The sequence below is a fragment of the Halichondria panicea genome, chromosome 10, assembly GCF_963675165.1.
Source record: "Halichondria panicea chromosome 10, odHalPani1.1, whole genome shotgun sequence".
NCBI lineage: Eukaryota > Metazoa > Porifera > Demospongiae > Suberitida > Halichondriidae > Halichondria > Halichondria panicea.
This window is the reverse complement of record NC_087386.1, coordinates 363,102-380,152: the sequence shown is the minus strand read 5'-3', so window position 1 is coordinate 380,152 and position 17,051 is coordinate 363,102. Positions and strand designations below refer to the sequence as shown.

Here is a 17,051-nt window from a genome sequence, read left to right as displayed (position 1 = left end):
GCCACGCCCACCTTGTTTCCATAACGCACACATGTTTCTAATTAGAGCCTACCCACTGCACTAAGGAAGCAAAGATTTGGACCATGTCGGACATAGAGGATAAAGACGACTTTCTCCGTGAGATAGACGAGTTGCTTGGTGAAGATGGCGACACTAAGCTTTCAGAAGACACTGATAGTCTTAGCAATGATGCTACCTTTGGCCTGGATGACCTAGATACCAAACTAGAAGATCCACCTGAACCAGAGCAGCCTAGTAGTAAGGAAGTATCTCCACCGAGGATGCCCTCCCCTGCAAAGACTAAGTATGTACATACTCATAGCACAGGATAGCATACATACACTGTGTACATGTTAATGCAGGCTTGATGCACTCAAGACTGCTCTTGTTGCACACGAAGGGGTTGACACGATACAGGCTATCTTTGATGAGGGGACGATACCATCCGATGTAAGAATTGAGCTATGGAAGGATTGTCTGAATGTGTCACGTCGTCCTGATACTATGGGCAGTTGGACTGGACCACTAGACACAGAGAATCAGGATATCATCCACTCCCAGTGTCAGGAGCAGGCAGGTGAGGGTGTAGACTCTGTACTCTATAAACGTAGACGTTTGATTGGCCATAACTTCAGTTCAGATGGTCTAATTGCAATGTTTTTATGATTAACAGTTCGCTTGTAGCAATAAATAGTAATTTCTGTTCAGCCTGATTTTCCACACACACACACACACAGCCAAGGTCCCTGGTTGTGGTCCCAGTGAGGTGGCCAGTGCAGCTGAGAATATGGAGCTTGTAATCACCTACTACTGTAAGACACGTAACATCCGCTACTCCCCTGACTGTGGATGGCCTGAACTGCTGGTGCCCATGCTGGCCCTGGATATGACCCGAGCTGACCTCTTCAACTGCTTCTATGCTATCATGACCAAGTATATTCCAAGGTATGATGATAGCTGGATAATTAGATGACTGTGTGTTAATTTCCTTGTGAAGGAATCTAGCTTCCTACTCTGTGGTACTGAGTGATGCAACCTCCACAATGCATGTCCCCCCCCCCCCCCCACACACACACACACACACACACACACACACACACACACACACACACACACACACACACACACACACACACACACTGTAGGGACTGCAAGGTTGATGGACGACCGTTTCATCTTTTCCGCCTCCTCCTTCTCTATCATGACCCAGAGTTGTGCTCTTACCTTGATACTAAGAAGCTTGCTCCAGAGATCTACCTCCAGCCATGGGTGAGCTACAGAACAGTGGCTATAACAATATAGATAGCCTCTACATGTTGCTATTACTAGATGGCCTGGTTCCAAGTCTATGGCTCCATACATCATACAGTAGTGTCTACAATAATTACTTGTGTGATGAGAGTTTCTCTTGTCCTGACTGCAGTTGCGTAGTCTGTTTGGATGCGTGTGTAGTCTGGAGGCAGTGACTGTCATGTGGGACCACTACTTCACTGAGAGAGATCCATTCTTTTTCTTCTTCCTCGCTCTTGTAATGATTGTCAATGCCAAGTAAGGGCTCTAGTCTTGTGTGTGCGTGTGTGTGTGCATTGTATTCAGTGTATTTCCATTGTACAACAGCACATAGTTAAGTAGTTAGTAATTTTGCTAGTTTGAAAACTGAAACTGTGCGGGTGACTGTTATTAGGTACACGTAGCATCTGTCTCAAACTGTACAGTCTGTTTGTATTCCATCCCTGACCATCTGCCCCCTCCCTCTCTTGTGTAGAGAGCTGCTCATGGAGGACAAGGAGGTTGGTCAAGATGGCCTGGTGGAGATCATCTCCTCCCTGCCCCCCACTCTCTCTGCTGATGATGTGGACGACTTCTTCACACTGGCTCACCACTACGCACACAAGACCCCTCAATCATTCAGGAAGGTGAGCTTTCTAACGAAAGTAATTATTTCAACGGCCATTAACTTGAGTATCGTTGATCCAATGTCAAAAATTTTAAGATTTTCTGAAAGCTTAGAAATAGACCTTTCAAATGATGTGTTTTAATCCAAAATTTTGTTGGGGCCCTAATTTGTCATTTTTCGGCCTTGGACCATGGGCTATTATTCATGGTATGGCCAAATTGGCAAATACTTATATCGCTCAAATAAGAACTTTGATGACACCATTTGAAAGGTCTCCTTCTAAGCTTTCAGAAAATCAGAAATTGGATGCACGGAATTCAAGTTAAGGCAGCTGAAAAATCCCCCAAAACCACCATTGGATTCCAAGTTGCTACTGAAATGCAGTCAGCCATGGACACACTCTGCATGTGTTTACTTTACTAATGCATTATTGGTCATGCTCCAGCTTTTAGCTCACCAGCCTACACTCCTCCGTATCTGTGTTGTGGTCAACAACCCTAGGTTAACAATTTTAATGGACTGGTGTACTTAACATAATTATTATGCAATGTCAACTGTATGCAAACACACACACACACACACACACACACACACACACACACACACACACACACACACACACACACAAGATGAATTTTAATTTGTTGATCATTACCAAACTTCTTTGTAGGATTATCATAGTCTGCTGTTTGGGAGTGGGCGGAGTCTCGGTTCCCTAGCAACCAACGTCTCTCACTCTCTGTGTCTACCAATCAGCTTGCAGGAAGTTCTCGAGGCAAAACAGAACAACAGCGGCAGCAGTGATGAGGTACGTCAGTGTGTGTGTGCTTTTTGTGAGGGTGTGTGTGTGTGTATGTGTCTGCATGTGCTTTTTGTGAGGTGTGTGTGAGGTTCGTCCATCCATTTGTATGCAGGGAGAGGTGGTCAAGTTCTTTGTGGTAGACTGTCGGCCAGTGGAGCACTTCAGCTCAGGACACCTGCCAGGATCATACAATCTAGATGCCAACCTCGTGAGTTATCACTGCTCTGTCACTACTGTACCTCAACAGATAAATTGCAAAATGTGTAGTGTTACATACTGTTTTATGCCACAGTGTAGCTCTAAATACTGATACGGCCTTCACACTATCCCTCCCTATCTCTCTCTCTCTTCAGCTTCTTCACTCTCCAAATGATTTCTCAGTGGCGGCGGACCGACTGTGTGCCCGTGTCAAGAAGGCGGGGCCAGACAAGGGGGAGCACTTGTGTTTCCTGGGGTCTGGGAGGGAACAAGAGGACCAGTATGTCAACATGGTGGTGGCCAAGTTCCTACAGAAAGCCATCCCCTACGTCAGTCTGGCTAGGGGCGGATTCCTGGGTAAGTGTTGTGTTGTTTAAAAGTATGATAACTTCATATACGCACTATACGCACTGTACATGATTAATCCGTGCAAACTGTACTTGTAGTGTGGCCCCCTGTGTAGAGGTGCTGGCCTTGGTGGGGGGTAAGCTAGCCTCATTATATTGTGCCCCCTGTGTAGAGGTGCTGGTCTTGGTGGGGGGTAAGCTAGCCTCATTATTGTGCCCCCTGTGTAGAGGTGCTGGTCTTGGTGGGGGGTAAGCTAGCCTCATTATTGTGCCCCCTGTGTAGAGGTGCTGGCCTTGGTGGGGGGTAAGCTAGCTTCATTATTGTGCCCCCTGTGTAGAGGTGCTGGTCTTGGTGGGGGGTAAGCTAGCCTCATTATTGTGCCCCCTGTGTAGAGGTGGGGGTAAGCTAGCCTCATTATTGTGCCCCCTGTGTAGAGGTGCTGGCCTTGGTGGGGGGTAAGCTAGCCTCATTATTGTGCCCCCCTGTGTAGAGGTGCTGGCCTTGGTGGGGGGTAAGCTAGCCTCATTATTGTGCCCCCTGTGTAGAGGTGCTGGCCTTGGTGGGGGGTAAGCTAGCCTCATTATTGTGCCCCCTGTGTAGAGGTGCTGGCCTTGGTGGGGGGTAAGCTAGCCTCATTATTGTGCCCCCTGTGTAGAGGTGCTGTCCTTGGTGGGGGGTAAGCTAGCCTCATTATTGTGCCCCCTGTGTAGAGGTGCTGTCCTTGGTGGGGGGTAAGCTAGCCTCATTATTGTGCCCCCTGTGTAGAGGTGCTGTCCTTGGTGGGGGGTAAGCTAGCCTCAGTGTTGGATGACTATGATGCTCACGATGTGCGGACTCTGTACACTGAGGACACTCGTCACATGATACCACGCACTGGCAGTGAGGCTGTGAGTTACTGTGTGGGTGGATGATCATATCCGTGTGCATAGTAGCTATAGAGTGTATCATTGTACTTGTAATGATTGTGTTTCTCTCTTCTCTCTCAGTCTGACTCCGATTCTGAAGGCTACACGAAATACAAGCAGCGACTGGCCACTCAGGTAAACCCACACCTCACACACCACACACCACTATTGTCGTGCAGGGCTCGAGATGGTATGCTGGCATCAAGGGCAAGTCAGCAAAGCTCAAGTCAAAGTTTGGAGGTCTCTTATCAGCTTATAAGAAAACTGAGCCAAAGTAAGTATTCAAATGCAGTGTTTTTTGATTATGCGCAGTGAATGTTCTGACTACAATAACTGTACATGTGTGTGTGTTTGTGTGCAGTGAGCATGTGGCTCCACTGGGCAAGCCTGGGAAGAGGTATCGCAATGTCAATGCTGATGTGTTTGTGATTGCTGACGAGGATGATGAGAATGGTGAGCACATGTACCTGTAGTCATGATAATGCTTTATTAGCGTGAGGCAATTTCAACTAGTCATGTGAGCATTCCTCTGTACATGCACAGTAGCCTGTCAAGCGTTCCTTGTATTGACTGTTATAGCTTCCAAGTATTTTAACAACTATGTACAGTGTAATGCAAATGCACACAACATAATTATACACAAGTCATTCACCCCTTCCTTCCCCTTCCTTCCTCACCTCTCCCTTCCCCTCCCCTTCCTTCCCCTCCCTTCCCCTCCCTTCCTCACCTCTCCCTTCCCCTCCCCTTCCTTCCCCTCCCTTCCTCATCATTAGAGAATCCAAGTCGATCTAGCTCAGAGGATGATCTAGAGGGTTCGCATAAGGTCAACATCAGTCTATTCTCCACTAGCCCTGAGGCTCTACACACGTTCCCAGCACTGGAGGTCAAGGACAGCACTGAGTATCACAGGTGAGGGGGTGTCTAGCATCTAACAAGATAGCATCTAACAAAACTGTTTTATGACGACCCTTTACCAAATTATGCCTAGAGGCTGCGCGGCCGTGTAATAAAATAATTATAACAATAATTATGTTTATTACATCCTGTAACCTTGACAACGTGATATAATTTTTACAGCGTTACGTTTCCTGTATTAAATTTACACTCTGCCTTCATTTGATAATAGCATTCCTGCGTGTATAACCCCCCCACACACACCCCCCCCCCCCACACACACACACCCCCACAGCCACCTGGTACTCACTGCTGACTGTCTACTAGTCCTGAGGGAGCTCTCTGACAGAGCCGGCTGGGCACGCATCAAACACAAGCACAAACTATCCTCCATCCTCAAAATAACTGCCAAGAAACGTAGTCCTGACATCATCACCTTCAAGTTTGGAACTCGAACAGAAGATGAATTTGTTATCAATTATCTGTTGAGATTTCGTATTCCCAACACCAAAAAAGTCACCAGTGCTATCAAGAACCACATCTTAAAATATCAAGCCCAGAACTCGGAACAATAATACAATTTATAGTGTCATTTATTTAGAAGATTATAATCATTCTGCGATCACAAACATACATGTACCGATATATAATTATTACATTTCTTATTATAAAATAATGTTATATATAAAATTATTATTGTTTGAATTTTGAGCGTAATTTAGTAATAGCTATTAAAGAAAATACAATGTGTATAAGCCTGTGTCTAGTAATATCATTATTATGTTGTTGCTTGGGATATGAATCTTATCCAGTTGTTGGTCTTCGAAACAGCAAAATATGAGGCTCTGAAATAATAATAAAAGTCGTGCATGTTCATACAGCGAGTGATGACCGTACCTGGTTTATGATACATGTAATGAACCCATCCCCTGGACTGCTGTACACCAATCTTCCTCCACTCAGTCTCACTCATAAGCTTGTCCTTGGGCACCAGAGATGCAATATCTTTGGGCAGAATAACATGCCTGCAAGGAAAAGGGGTTGGGCTGGTATAGCTGCTGTGGAGCTTGTAATTAGCTACCTGTATTCATAACGTTCGTCAAAGTATTTCTCCGAATAGCAAATCTGGTTTGCTGGCATCTTCAGGATCTAGGAGCTCCTCCTCTTCACAAGTTGTCCTCTGGTAAGTGGAGCATACCAGAGCAGCTGTATCAGGGTAGTAACACATAGCCTCGGGCAACAAACAGTGTAAGCTAAAAGCCACGTGGTCAGTGGTTGGTGTCTCTTTATATTCAAGCATAGCTGTTTTATCTAGCTAGCTACACTCACGATTACATCTAGGCTACTCTGTGTTTAGTAAAATGCTATGATATCGTGTATTCCCTTTACTTGTAGATATTCGGTTGAAGTGTCCTCATGGCCGAGTGTCAGAGGTCACTGTTGCAGGCCCAGAGGAAGGCTCTACCCATTGCCTCTGCTCGAGATGCACTGCTGAGGGAGATACGATCTCACGATTGTTGTGTGGTGGTCGGGGAGACAGGCAGTGGGAAGACAACGCAAATACCACAAGTACGAGAACCAACAATACACACACACGCACACACACTCATTTCTATGTACATGTATGCGTTTTATTCTCTCTCTCTCTCTTCGGGTAAGTTAGAATATGAATTCCTCTCGCCTCCACAGTATATCCTAGAGTCTGGTCTTGGTCGGAAGGGTTGTGTGGGCGTGACCCAGCCGAGGAGAGTGGCGGCTGTGAGCATTGCCATCAGAGTGGCTCTGGAGAGATGCTGTCCACTAGGACAAGAGGTATTATAGGGGCAATCGCTACTTACTAGTGAACTGTGTCTGTGATTTGTGGTTGCCATCTCCAGGTTGGCTACAGTGTTAGGTTTGATGATAAGTCCTCCCCTGCTACCAAGCTCAAGTACCTCACTGATGGTATGCTGCTGAGAGAGGCCATCTCAGACCCACTACTCAGCAGGTCAGCTAATACTGGTATACACGCTTGACAACCAATTGCTTGCTTGCCCGCCCGCTTGCCCACTTGGCTTGCGCTTGGCTTTCAGAAAACCATAATATTTTTGACATTGGGTCAACGGGGGACTCAAGTTATGGCCAAGTCAGCGGGTGTAGCAAGATGTACATGTACTACAAAATAATCTCCGATCTTTGGTTTAATCAATGGTTTGGGAACTCTTTCAACTGCCATAACTTGAATTTCGTGGATCCAATTTTAACGCTTTTATGATTTTCTGAAAGCTTAGAAAGAGACCTTTCAAATGGTATCATCAAAGTTCATATTTGAGCAATAAAAGTATTTGCCAATTTGGCCACACCATGGATAATAGCCCATGGTCCAAGGCCGAAAAATAAAAAATTATGGCCCCAACGAAATTTTGGATTTTAACACATCATTTGAAAGGTCTCTTTCTAAGCTTTCAGAAAATCATAATATTTTTGACATAGGGTCAACGATACCCGCTCCCCCCCTCCGTTTAATCAATGGTTCCTTGAATTCCGTGGATCCAATTTCAACTGATTCTGAAAGCTTAGAAGAGACCTTTCCTACTATACAAGTGTATGTGTGATGTCATGCTTACACACGTCATCTCCTACAGGTACAGTGTTATCTTGTTGGACGAGGCTCACGAGAGAACGGTACACACCGACATTCTGTTTGGAGTGGTCAAGACTGCTCAAAAAATACGCTCTGAGAAACAACTCAAGAAGCTTCGTATCATCGTCATGTCAGCTACCCTAGCTGCCGAATCATTCTCAAACTATTTCAACAAAGCCAAGATCCTCTACATACAAGGCAGGCAGTTCCCAGTAGAGATATTCTACACGGCTATTAAGCAGCAGGACTATACACACGCCACCGTCACTACAGTGCTACAACTTCACGAAGACTCAGAGAAAAAAGGCGATATTTTAGTGTTTTTAACCGGACGAGAGGAAATTGAAAGCGTTAACTCTTTATTAACTCTATGCAAAGTTATGTTCCCTTCCGATTGGTTGGATATGATTGTATTCCCGTTCTACGCTGCCCTGCCCACTAAGAAACAACAGGATGCTTTCCTACCAGCTAGAGGGGGTGCTCGAAAGGTCATCCTCTCCACAAACGTTGCCGAGACATCAATAACCATTCCCAACATACGCTATGTGGTGGACTGTGGCATGGTGAAGGCCAAGGGCTACAATCCTCACATTGGACTGGACCTGCTCAGTGTGCAGCCCGTCTCAAAGGCTCAGGTAAGGGAGAGGGGGCCATACAAACTGGTGGCTATAATAGGGCCCAATCGTTCCATTCCCCCCCAATATTTGGTACCCAGTAAGGGCGACCATCAGGTTGTATCATTGTAGTTAGGGAGGTTAGTACAGTTCTATTTCTGAGCTTGTGTTACTATCTTTGCGGTAAATACAATTATTGGTATTTCCCTGCTCTCCCCTGTGCAGGCCAGACAGAGAGCTGGTCGTGCTGGTAGGGAGGCACCTGGCGCTTGTTACCGGCTCTACACTGAGGACTACTTTGCAGGTGATCTTAATAACAACTGCATTCCGTATGACTGTACAAACTATACCTCACCCACCCCACACTCACACACACACACACACACACACACACTCCACACACACACACACACCCCACACACACACCACCCCCACATCACACACACACACACACACACGCAGAACTCCTCAACGACACTGTACCTGAGATCCAACGCTCTTCCCTCTCCTCTGTCATCCTGCAACTACTAGCTCTCGGAATCTCAAACATTGTCGAATTTGACTTTATGGACCCTCCGTCAGAAGAGTCCCTCGTGAGAGCTCTAGAGCAGCTGTATTTACTGGGGGCCATAGAAACAGACAGCTCAGAAGAGGGAGTCAAATTAACTGCTCTGGGTCTCAAAATGGCCCAGTTTCCATTAGAACCATCTCTGGCTAAGACTCTGCTATCTGCAGGGGAGCATGGATGTGGCGTGGAGATTGTGAATATTGTATCCATGTTGTCTGTTGACTCGGTCTTGTTCACTCCTCAAGATAAGAGAGAACGAGCGCTCGAGAGTAGGAGAAAGTTTGTGTCACCTGACGGAGATCATCTCATGCTGCTCAAGATATACCGTGCCTTCAAGAGTGTCAAGGGTAACAAGGTGAGTCAACAACACAAGGCTATATACCTGATAAAGTTATGTGATTAATCGAAAAACAGCAGGCTAGTTGGTAGCTATCTTTGAGGATCCGTGTTCATTTTTGTATTCAATAAGCAAGTTCTGTGATTAGTGAGAAATCCACCAATTTCAACAAAAGGAACGGCTATAGCCTTACTGGAATTCAGCCGTTGCAATCGTTAAGAGCCCGTAATTTGTATTCAGATTCATTGTCAGAAACTAAGTTAGTGTGTGATCTGTTGCTTCTCCCTGCAGTCGTGGTGTCACGAGAACTTCATTCACATGCGTCACATGAGCACAGTGATGGATGTACGCCGTCAGCTGACTGAGCTGTGTGGACGCGTGGGCGTGGAGCTCGGCACTGGAGGGGCTGAGTGTAGTGAAGGTGTGAGGAGAGCTCTCATTGGTGGACTGTTTATGAACATAGCGGAGCACGCAGGAGAGGGGAAGTACCTCACGGTGAGTGGGCGTATATAAGTTAGTAAATTAATTTATTCGATCATATTGTACGCCCCCTCACACACACCCTCACACACTCCCACACACACACAGCACAAGACACGGCAGCAGGTGTACATTCACCCGAGCTCGTGTCTATTCCACGTCAAGCCACACCCACCCTGTGTAGTGTACTCGGAGCTGGTCTACACATCCAAATGCTACATGAGGTAATTATTGAAGAGCTTGTAATAACTCATATCAAAGGAGAGTACACAGCATCTAAATATCCATTTAGACAGGTTATTAGTTTTGGCTGACTAGTTGCAGAATAAGTTGCAATTGTTTGTGCATTTTCCACTGGCACAAGCGCATGTTGAGAATTGTGCGTCATACGTATTGTTGAGGTAATAGTTGGGAGACTCAAATATAAACTGAGTGTCAACGTGACCTTTGTACTCCACTAGTATGGTTTCCAATTGCCGGGCGTGAACACTAACTGGGTTGCATTGAAGTGTGCACAGTCCTCACAGCGCGCCCCATCGATACACGCGTCTCCAGGTTTACACTGTCGTAGGTCGAGGATTACGTTGCCTTGTTCCGGCTTAGCCTGTAGTGCAATTTCGAATGCATTTGTAGTTTTTGGGGTAACACACACATAGCCGTCTTGTCTGCCTGGGATATTGTATTTCTTAATACCTTGGTCTGAATTGGTGCAATTATTCATGGTATTGCCAAATTGCCAAATACTTTTATCGTTTAAATAAGAAATTTGATAATGCCATTTGAAAGGTGTGTTTCTAAGTTTTCAGAAAATTATATTATCGTTGAAATTGGATCCACAGAATTCAAGTTATGGCAGCTGAAAAATAATTATTATTTGGAGGGGGGGGGTTATTTCAACAGCCATTAACTTTAGTGCCGTTGATCGAATATCCAAAATTTTGTGATTTTCGGAAAGCTTAGAAAATTTCCTTTCAAATGATGTGTTTCAATCCAAAAGTTCATCGTGGCCATAATTTGTCATTTTTCGGCCTTGGACCATGGGCTATTATTCATGTATTGTCAAATTGCCAAATACTTTTATCGTCTAAATAAGAAATTTGATGACGCCATTTGAAAGGTCTCTTTCTAAGTTTTCAGAAAATTATATTATCGTTGAAATTGGATCCACAGAATTCAAGTTATGGCAGCTGAAAAAGAATAATTAAATTGAGGGGGGGGTTATTTCAACAGCCATTAACTTTAGTGCTGTTGATCGAATATCCAAAATTTTGTGATTTTCGGAAAGCTTAGAAAATTTCATTTCAAATGATGTGTTTCAATCCAAAAGTTCATCGTGGCCATAATTTGTCATTTTTCGGCCTTGGACCATGGGCTATTTATTATTCATGTATTGCCAAATTGCCAAATACTTTTATCGTTTAAATAAGAAATTTGATGATGCCGTTTGAAAGGTGTGTTTCTAAGTTTTCAGAAAATTATATTATCGTTGAAATTGGATTCACGGAATTCAAGTTATGGCAGCTGAAAAATAATTTATTATTTGGAGGGGGGGGTTATTTCAACAGCTATTAACTTTAGTGCCGTTGATCGAATATCTAAAATTTTGTGATTTTCGGAAAGCTTAGAAAATTTCCTTTCAAATGATGTGTTTCAATCCAAAAGTTCATCGTGGCCATAATTTGTCATTTTTCGGCCTTGGACCATGGGCTATTATTCATGTATTGCCAAATTGCCAAATACTTTTATCGTTTAAATAAGAAATTTGATGATGCCGTTTGAAAGGTGTGTTTCTAAGTTTTCAGAAATTTTATTATCGTTGAAATTGGATCCACGAGCTCTTGCTAATCACATTGGCTGTGAAACGCTTGGGGAACTCTACACATTCTCCACTGGTTGCCACTAGAATCACACTGACTGCTAGTAAGAGAAACTTCATGGTCTCTCATACAGTAGATAGTGATCTTAGTATATGATGCAACAGTTATAGTGTCTAATGAATTTACTTTAGTGGTGGGTGCATTCTACCTAAAAAATAATTATCTGATATTCTTTGGCAATCTAGTGTTGTTTGCTGTTGATGTTGTAAGTGCACTGCATCCACCACTGTATTGTTGCAGCTGCTGCTCAGCTCAGTTGGTGTATTTATTCATTGACTGTTGCAACTCCTGCTGATACTTAGTTTTTGGTGATCTCATTACCTAGTGTCTAGTAGGTACTCCAATTGTTATACATAACGTGGGAGTAAATGTTTGTCATGTGTCAGTGAGTAACTATGTCCTCTCGTGTCTGCAGGAATGTGTCCGTGGTAGAGTCTGACTGGTCGACCACACCCACCACCCCTCGCTAGATTGAACTCTGAACTGATACCATAATATTGTTGTCCACCTACTCATTCACTAACTTCCTACTGTGTACTGTCATCACCTATTGACCTTTTCTTTCATGCAGTGTCTACGCATAATTAAGTTCTCATGCATGTATAGCTGTGTGGGTTATAACCACAATGGCTTCATTGCCTGGGCATGCATGTGATGAGCATGACCAAGAGTTCCACAAGGTTTCCCTAATTAACAGTTGAGCTTTGAATTATTATAGCAACTTGTTTTTTGTATATAAGAAATATCGACTAGAGAAAATACTGAATATATATACGTACAAACTGTGTACAAGAATGCCAAAACAATTATTAATAGAATGTTAACAGGAGAAAAACATACACCACAAACAAGAGTCAGTCAGTCAATTGTGCTATCAAACACCAACTAATAGTCCAAACCGTCTCACAAGGTCAAATATAACGAGCCCAGCGAGCACACCAGCGCCAATGTCCAGCACGTGGTGTCTCCCCAAGCCCACTCGTGATAGTGATACAGCAATGGCCCAGATATACCACAGATGAGTCCACACTTGAAATGGAGGGAGGTAGCAGAACAGAGCGGCCAGAGCAACACACCTCGAGGCATGCCCTGAGGGGAAGGCATAGCAATCCACAGACGATATACTCAGTGGGATAGTGCCTCGATTCAACGCAGGTCTTGGTCGTTTGATGAGGAGCTTGATTGGAGCAACAACTGAAACGTCCATGACTAGAATAGATAAAAGGTTAAGTCCATAATTGAAGTAGAAATCTTCTCCAGTGTAGAAATACAGTCCCAGTAGGAGACCTGAGAGTGCAAACCAGGGCACGCCGTGACCACTTAGCTCCAGACACATACAGAGGATTTTGAGGAGGTTTTGTGCTTGTGTCTGAGGGCTAGCAAATCTTGCCAGGTAGGTTGTAAGTTGTTCGTCGATTGTTAGTAACTGTGAGAAGAGGCCAGTAGCGTCCTATGTTAGGTAGAGGTGTGTGGGGGGAGAGACATAACATGATTAGAGAGCTGAATCCATACAAGTGGTTAATGGATAGTCTGGTTATTCAATACCAGGGCTCAACTATGTCATGTCATCATACTACGTACATAGGTGACCAAAGGTTACAAGGTTAATTAGGTTATTACCTTCTAATTTTATGCTAAATTTAAATTTAAACAGTGGGGCAAATTTTACAGCAAGTTCCAACAGTGGGGCAACTTAATTAAGCCTTGTCAGCATCTGGACAACACCTAGTGCACGCTAACTACACAGTACAGTACTCATGTACCTCATAGTTGGGTGTGGTGCAGTTGTATACTTGTTTCTTCATCCCTCCATTACTGAGAGGCTCCTCCACGGTCATGGTATTGGACTGACTGTACATGGAACTGATCCTTGAGTAGACGGCCCCTCCAAAACGAGACATCGCTTCTGATGGATCCACTAGCTAGCTGCGCTCACAACATCATTCACATTTCTACAATATTAAATGGGGCCCCACCCACTTACTTTTATATTGACCTTTCGATAACAATATTCATGAACTCGAATATTTTCTAATGTAGCTAACACTTCTGTTAAATTAGAAAACAGTCGGTCTCAAAACGAGGAGGTGTGAAGCCGTACAGTTGACTGGTTGCTAAGCAACACTTGTACAAGACCTTGTAATTGTACATAAGCCAATACCAATAAACAAACAAGAGATGTCTTCCAATGTAACCGATGAAATTGATGAGCTCAAAAGAAGGATTGCCCTCATAGGTAAGCTACCTCCTGCCTATAAGAGATGTGCATATTTATATATGGTGTGCTGGTCCTCAGATGGAGATAGGAAGGCTTACTCTGAGAGCTCCCAATGGGCCATCAAGCAGAACAAGGAACTCATCGCTCAACTCAGGGCAGAGAATAAACAGATCAGAACAAAGCTATCCAACCGAATGAAGGCAAGTCACATGCACATTACGGCCACGTACTGTATACAAAATACTTGTGGCCATAAAAAATTAATGTACAAATTTGTTCACTGCAGGCTGATGATGATGTGGTGGGTGATGTGTTCCAAGCACACAACACTTCAATACCGGCAGAGCTCCACGGTCTCACTGGGGAGGCTGCACTGAAGAAGTTTGACCAGACTATCTGTGAGATGATCAAGAAACGCAATGCATTGCATCACGTGAAACGCTCTCGAGAGAAAACACTGTCTCACCTAGAGATGCAAATATCTCACATGGACATGGAGGAAGAGATGATTCTTTCAACACCAGCGGGTGATTCTGAGGAGGCTAAACAACTGAGGCAGTTGGAGAACAGACTGGACAAAGCTGTCATCAAAAACAACGAGGCATCGCACATTCGAAAAACTTATGAGGTTATACTACAAAAGTTGCAGGAAGTAAGTCAGGGCTTAGATTATACTATTATTGTGGCCTCTTCTCTACTGTACTATAGTTGTGTGTCCTTTGTTTTAGACGAAACTGTTTGTATCCTTGTCTGTAGGAGAGGCTGGGATTTGACAGGGAGATTGCTGATCTTGAGAAGGCCATCAAAACGAGAAGCAAGGATTTGAAAGAACTGGAAAACATGTGCAACGATGCACAGCTGGCCAGAGACATGGCAAAGGTGAGACCACCACCCCACGGCATTTCCTGACCCTTGTGTTTAACGGGGGAAATGGTTAGCGATTAAACACTTCTGTTCAATAATAGGCTGAGTTATCTCGCCAAGAGCAGAGCATGACTGAGTCTCGGAGAGAGAGAGACAAAGTGCTGGCTGAGTACCGGAAGCAGGCAAACGAGAAGAAAGACTTTGCTGAGAAAGTGGATCGCAGGGTGAGTATAGTGAGGCATGTAATGTTGTATGCCTTATAATTATTGTCGTTATACAGTTGAGACGTACTTCAGTAGCTCAATCTGTCGGCCTATGTAAGTTATCGTTGGTATGACTGTACTATTAAAATGAACATATCTATTAATATTTCTACTCTCCCCCCCCCACACACACATACGAACCATTGTGATAATCCTCCCCCCACACACACACATACAAACCATAGTGATAACCCTCCCCCCCACACACATACATACGAACCATTGTGATAATCCTCCCCCCACACACATACATACGAACCATAGTGATAATCCTCCCCCCCACACACATACATACGAACCATTGTGATAATCCTCCCCCCCACACACATACATACGAACCATTGTGATAATCCTCCCCCCACACACATACATACGAACCATTGTGATAATCCTACCCCCCCCACACACATACATACGAACCATTGTGATAATCCTACCCCCCCCCCCACACACATACATACGAACCATTGTGATAATCCTCCCCCCCCACACACATACATACGAACCATTGTGATAATCCTACCCCCCCCCCCACACACATACATACGAACCATTGTGATAATCCTACCCCCCCACACACATACAGCGGCTATAGGACAGACAAACACAGCTCAAGAAGTGCAGGAGGCAAAGATCTCATCCTACGAAGAAGCTCTAGCCAAGATCAAAGATGCCACTGGAGTGTCAGACATCCAGGAGGTGGTGGATAGGTTCCTGAACCAGGGGGACACTAAGAGACATTTGGAGCAGCTGAGAGAGGAGAACACTAAGGTGGTGTCACGGCTCAAGGAGGAGAGGGAGAAGCTGCAGGCACAGTTTGAGGACCTCAAGTACTCGGGAGAGGCAAAGATGTCTACGTAAGAATCATACACACACGTGTACTATACATGTATGCAGACAGTAATAGTATGCGTAGGAAAGTGGTGTGCAAATTAAGGATTCATATTCAAATAGCTAACTACCAGGAGTTCATTCTTATGAACTCCTGCTATTACTTAATTTTTATGTGTGTGTGTGTGTGTGTGTGCAGTGGTCAGCGTATGCTTGAGGAGTTCCAAGGTCACCTTGACGATGCCAAGAGGAAGTGTGCTGAGAGTGAGAGTAAAACCAAGAGTGCCAATAAACTGTTGGGACAGGTCAACAACGGAGTGGAGCATCTCACAGAGAAGATGCAGCACATCAAAGCAGTAAGAAAGTACTGTGTCTGTGTACCCTGTACCAACACATACCCCCTAACCCCTGTATAGCCTCACTCCCATGCCCTGTATCAACACATACCCCCTAACCCCTGTATAGCCCCACTCTCATGCCCTGTACCAACACATACCCCCTAACCCCTGTATAGCCTCACTCTCATGCCCTGTACCAACACATACCCCCTAACCTCTGTATAGCCTCACTCTCATGCCCTGTACCAACACATACCCCCTAACCCCTGTATAGCCTCACTCTCATGCCCTGAAGCCCAAGCTCTCCCCTGACAGTGAGGAGTATGTGATAGAACAGCTGAGCAGTGTGGAGGGCAAGTTAGTGAGTCTAGCGGAGGAGCTCTCTAGTAGGGACCTGGACACTGTCCACAAGGAGATGGAGGACGAGGAGGTGAGTTGCTGTGACATAATTATAAATCACTGTGTCTTAGATCCACGAGGCCTGTAATGTGTTGCTGTTTTTTTATTCTAAAGTACATCCACTGTATTTCTGTTGTCACAGTTCCGCCATGTTGTCGAGGGCGGTATGGCTGGCAATGTGAAGGTGGACCTACCAAAGATGGGCTCACGACAAATGTTCTATGGTAAGCAATGTATAGACTTGTATGTATTATTCTAACCCCCCCCCTGTAGACGAGGACAGTGGTAGCGATGAGGAGTTTGTGAGCAGAGATCTCATGAAGAAAACAACCACTGCTCTAGTGGAGTCTAAGACAAAGGCTAAACCTCAGGACGATGACGATGAGGCTGATGCTAAGAAGAAAAGAAAGAGATGAACTTACTAACTCAACATGGACACTCGGACTGTTTAATTATTGATTATGTATACAGTTTATAAATTCCTTTGTTAACGTAACTCTCTTATCTGTATACATGACTGTGGTTCTAACCAAGAATGCTATTATATTATAAGTATGACTAGGACTCGATTGTGTGGGCGTTGCTAATTAAGCGC

At 44.6% G+C, this 17,051-nt stretch overlaps 4 protein-coding genes across 6 annotated transcripts; 3 read left to right on the top strand and 1 right to left on the bottom strand.

The window, feature by feature from the left end:
• Positions 1-39: 39 nt before the first annotated feature.
• On the top strand, positions 40-5,749 carry LOC135342360 (TBC1 domain family member 23-like). Its single transcript, XM_064539082.1, has 15 exons — positions 40-304; positions 363-577; positions 738-945; positions 1,146-1,269; positions 1,424-1,548; positions 1,766-1,916; positions 2,568-2,705; positions 2,812-2,907; positions 3,053-3,254; positions 4,011-4,132; positions 4,232-4,285; positions 4,330-4,424; positions 4,512-4,603; positions 4,924-5,059; positions 5,340-5,749. The coding sequence occupies exons 1-15, from the start codon at positions 84-86 to the stop codon at positions 5,617-5,619; spliced, it is 2,259 nt and encodes a 752-aa protein (XP_064395152.1). The 5' UTR covers positions 40-83; the 3' UTR covers positions 5,620-5,749.
• A 336-nt stretch (positions 5,750-6,085) lies between these two features.
• Positions 6,086-12,127, top strand: LOC135342361 (ATP-dependent RNA helicase DHX33-like). Of its 2 annotated transcripts, none has more exons than XM_064539083.1 (10): positions 6,086-6,227; positions 6,440-6,613; positions 6,734-6,856; positions 6,922-7,031; positions 7,669-8,302; positions 8,507-8,585; positions 8,744-9,204; positions 9,478-9,681; positions 9,775-9,890; positions 11,959-12,127. In XM_064539083.1, exons 2-10 carry the CDS (start codon positions 6,461-6,463, stop codon positions 12,011-12,013), a joined length of 1,935 nt encoding a protein of 644 aa, XP_064395153.1. In that variant the 5' UTR covers positions 6,086-6,227; positions 6,440-6,460; the 3' UTR covers positions 12,014-12,127. The 2 variants fall into 2 exon arrangements, with proteins under 2 accessions (XP_064395153.1, XP_064395154.1); XM_064539084.1 differs by having other exon boundaries at positions 6,089-6,224; positions 6,439-6,613.
• A 113-nt stretch (positions 12,128-12,240) lies between these two features.
• On the bottom strand, positions 12,241-13,524 carry LOC135342367 (polyisoprenoid diphosphate/phosphate phosphohydrolase PLPP6-like). Its single transcript, XM_064539093.1, has 2 exons — positions 13,307-13,524; positions 12,241-12,993 (listed from the first exon to the last, which is right to left on the bottom strand). The coding sequence occupies exons 1-2, from the start codon at positions 13,442-13,444 to the stop codon at positions 12,418-12,420; spliced, it is 714 nt and encodes a 237-aa protein (XP_064395163.1). The 5' UTR covers positions 13,445-13,524; the 3' UTR covers positions 12,241-12,417.
• Positions 13,525-13,614: 90 nt separating this feature from the next.
• LOC135342362 (outer dynein arm-docking complex subunit 3-like) lies at positions 13,615-17,009 on the top strand. Of its 2 annotated transcripts, XM_064539085.1 has the most exons (11): positions 13,615-13,779; positions 13,840-13,961; positions 14,048-14,413; positions 14,518-14,640; positions 14,727-14,849; positions 14,906-14,942; positions 15,475-15,745; positions 15,919-16,075; positions 16,332-16,487; positions 16,599-16,680; positions 16,730-17,009. In XM_064539085.1, the coding sequence occupies exons 1-11, from the start codon at positions 13,722-13,724 to the stop codon at positions 16,870-16,872; spliced, it is 1,638 nt and encodes a 545-aa protein (XP_064395155.1). In that variant the 5' UTR covers positions 13,615-13,721; the 3' UTR covers positions 16,873-17,009. The 2 variants fall into 2 exon arrangements, with proteins under 2 accessions (XP_064395155.1, XP_064395156.1); XM_064539086.1 differs by lacking the exons at positions 16,332-16,487; positions 16,599-16,680; positions 16,730-17,009 and adding an exon at positions 16,234-16,320.
• The last annotated feature ends 42 nt before the right edge of the window (positions 17,010-17,051 follow it).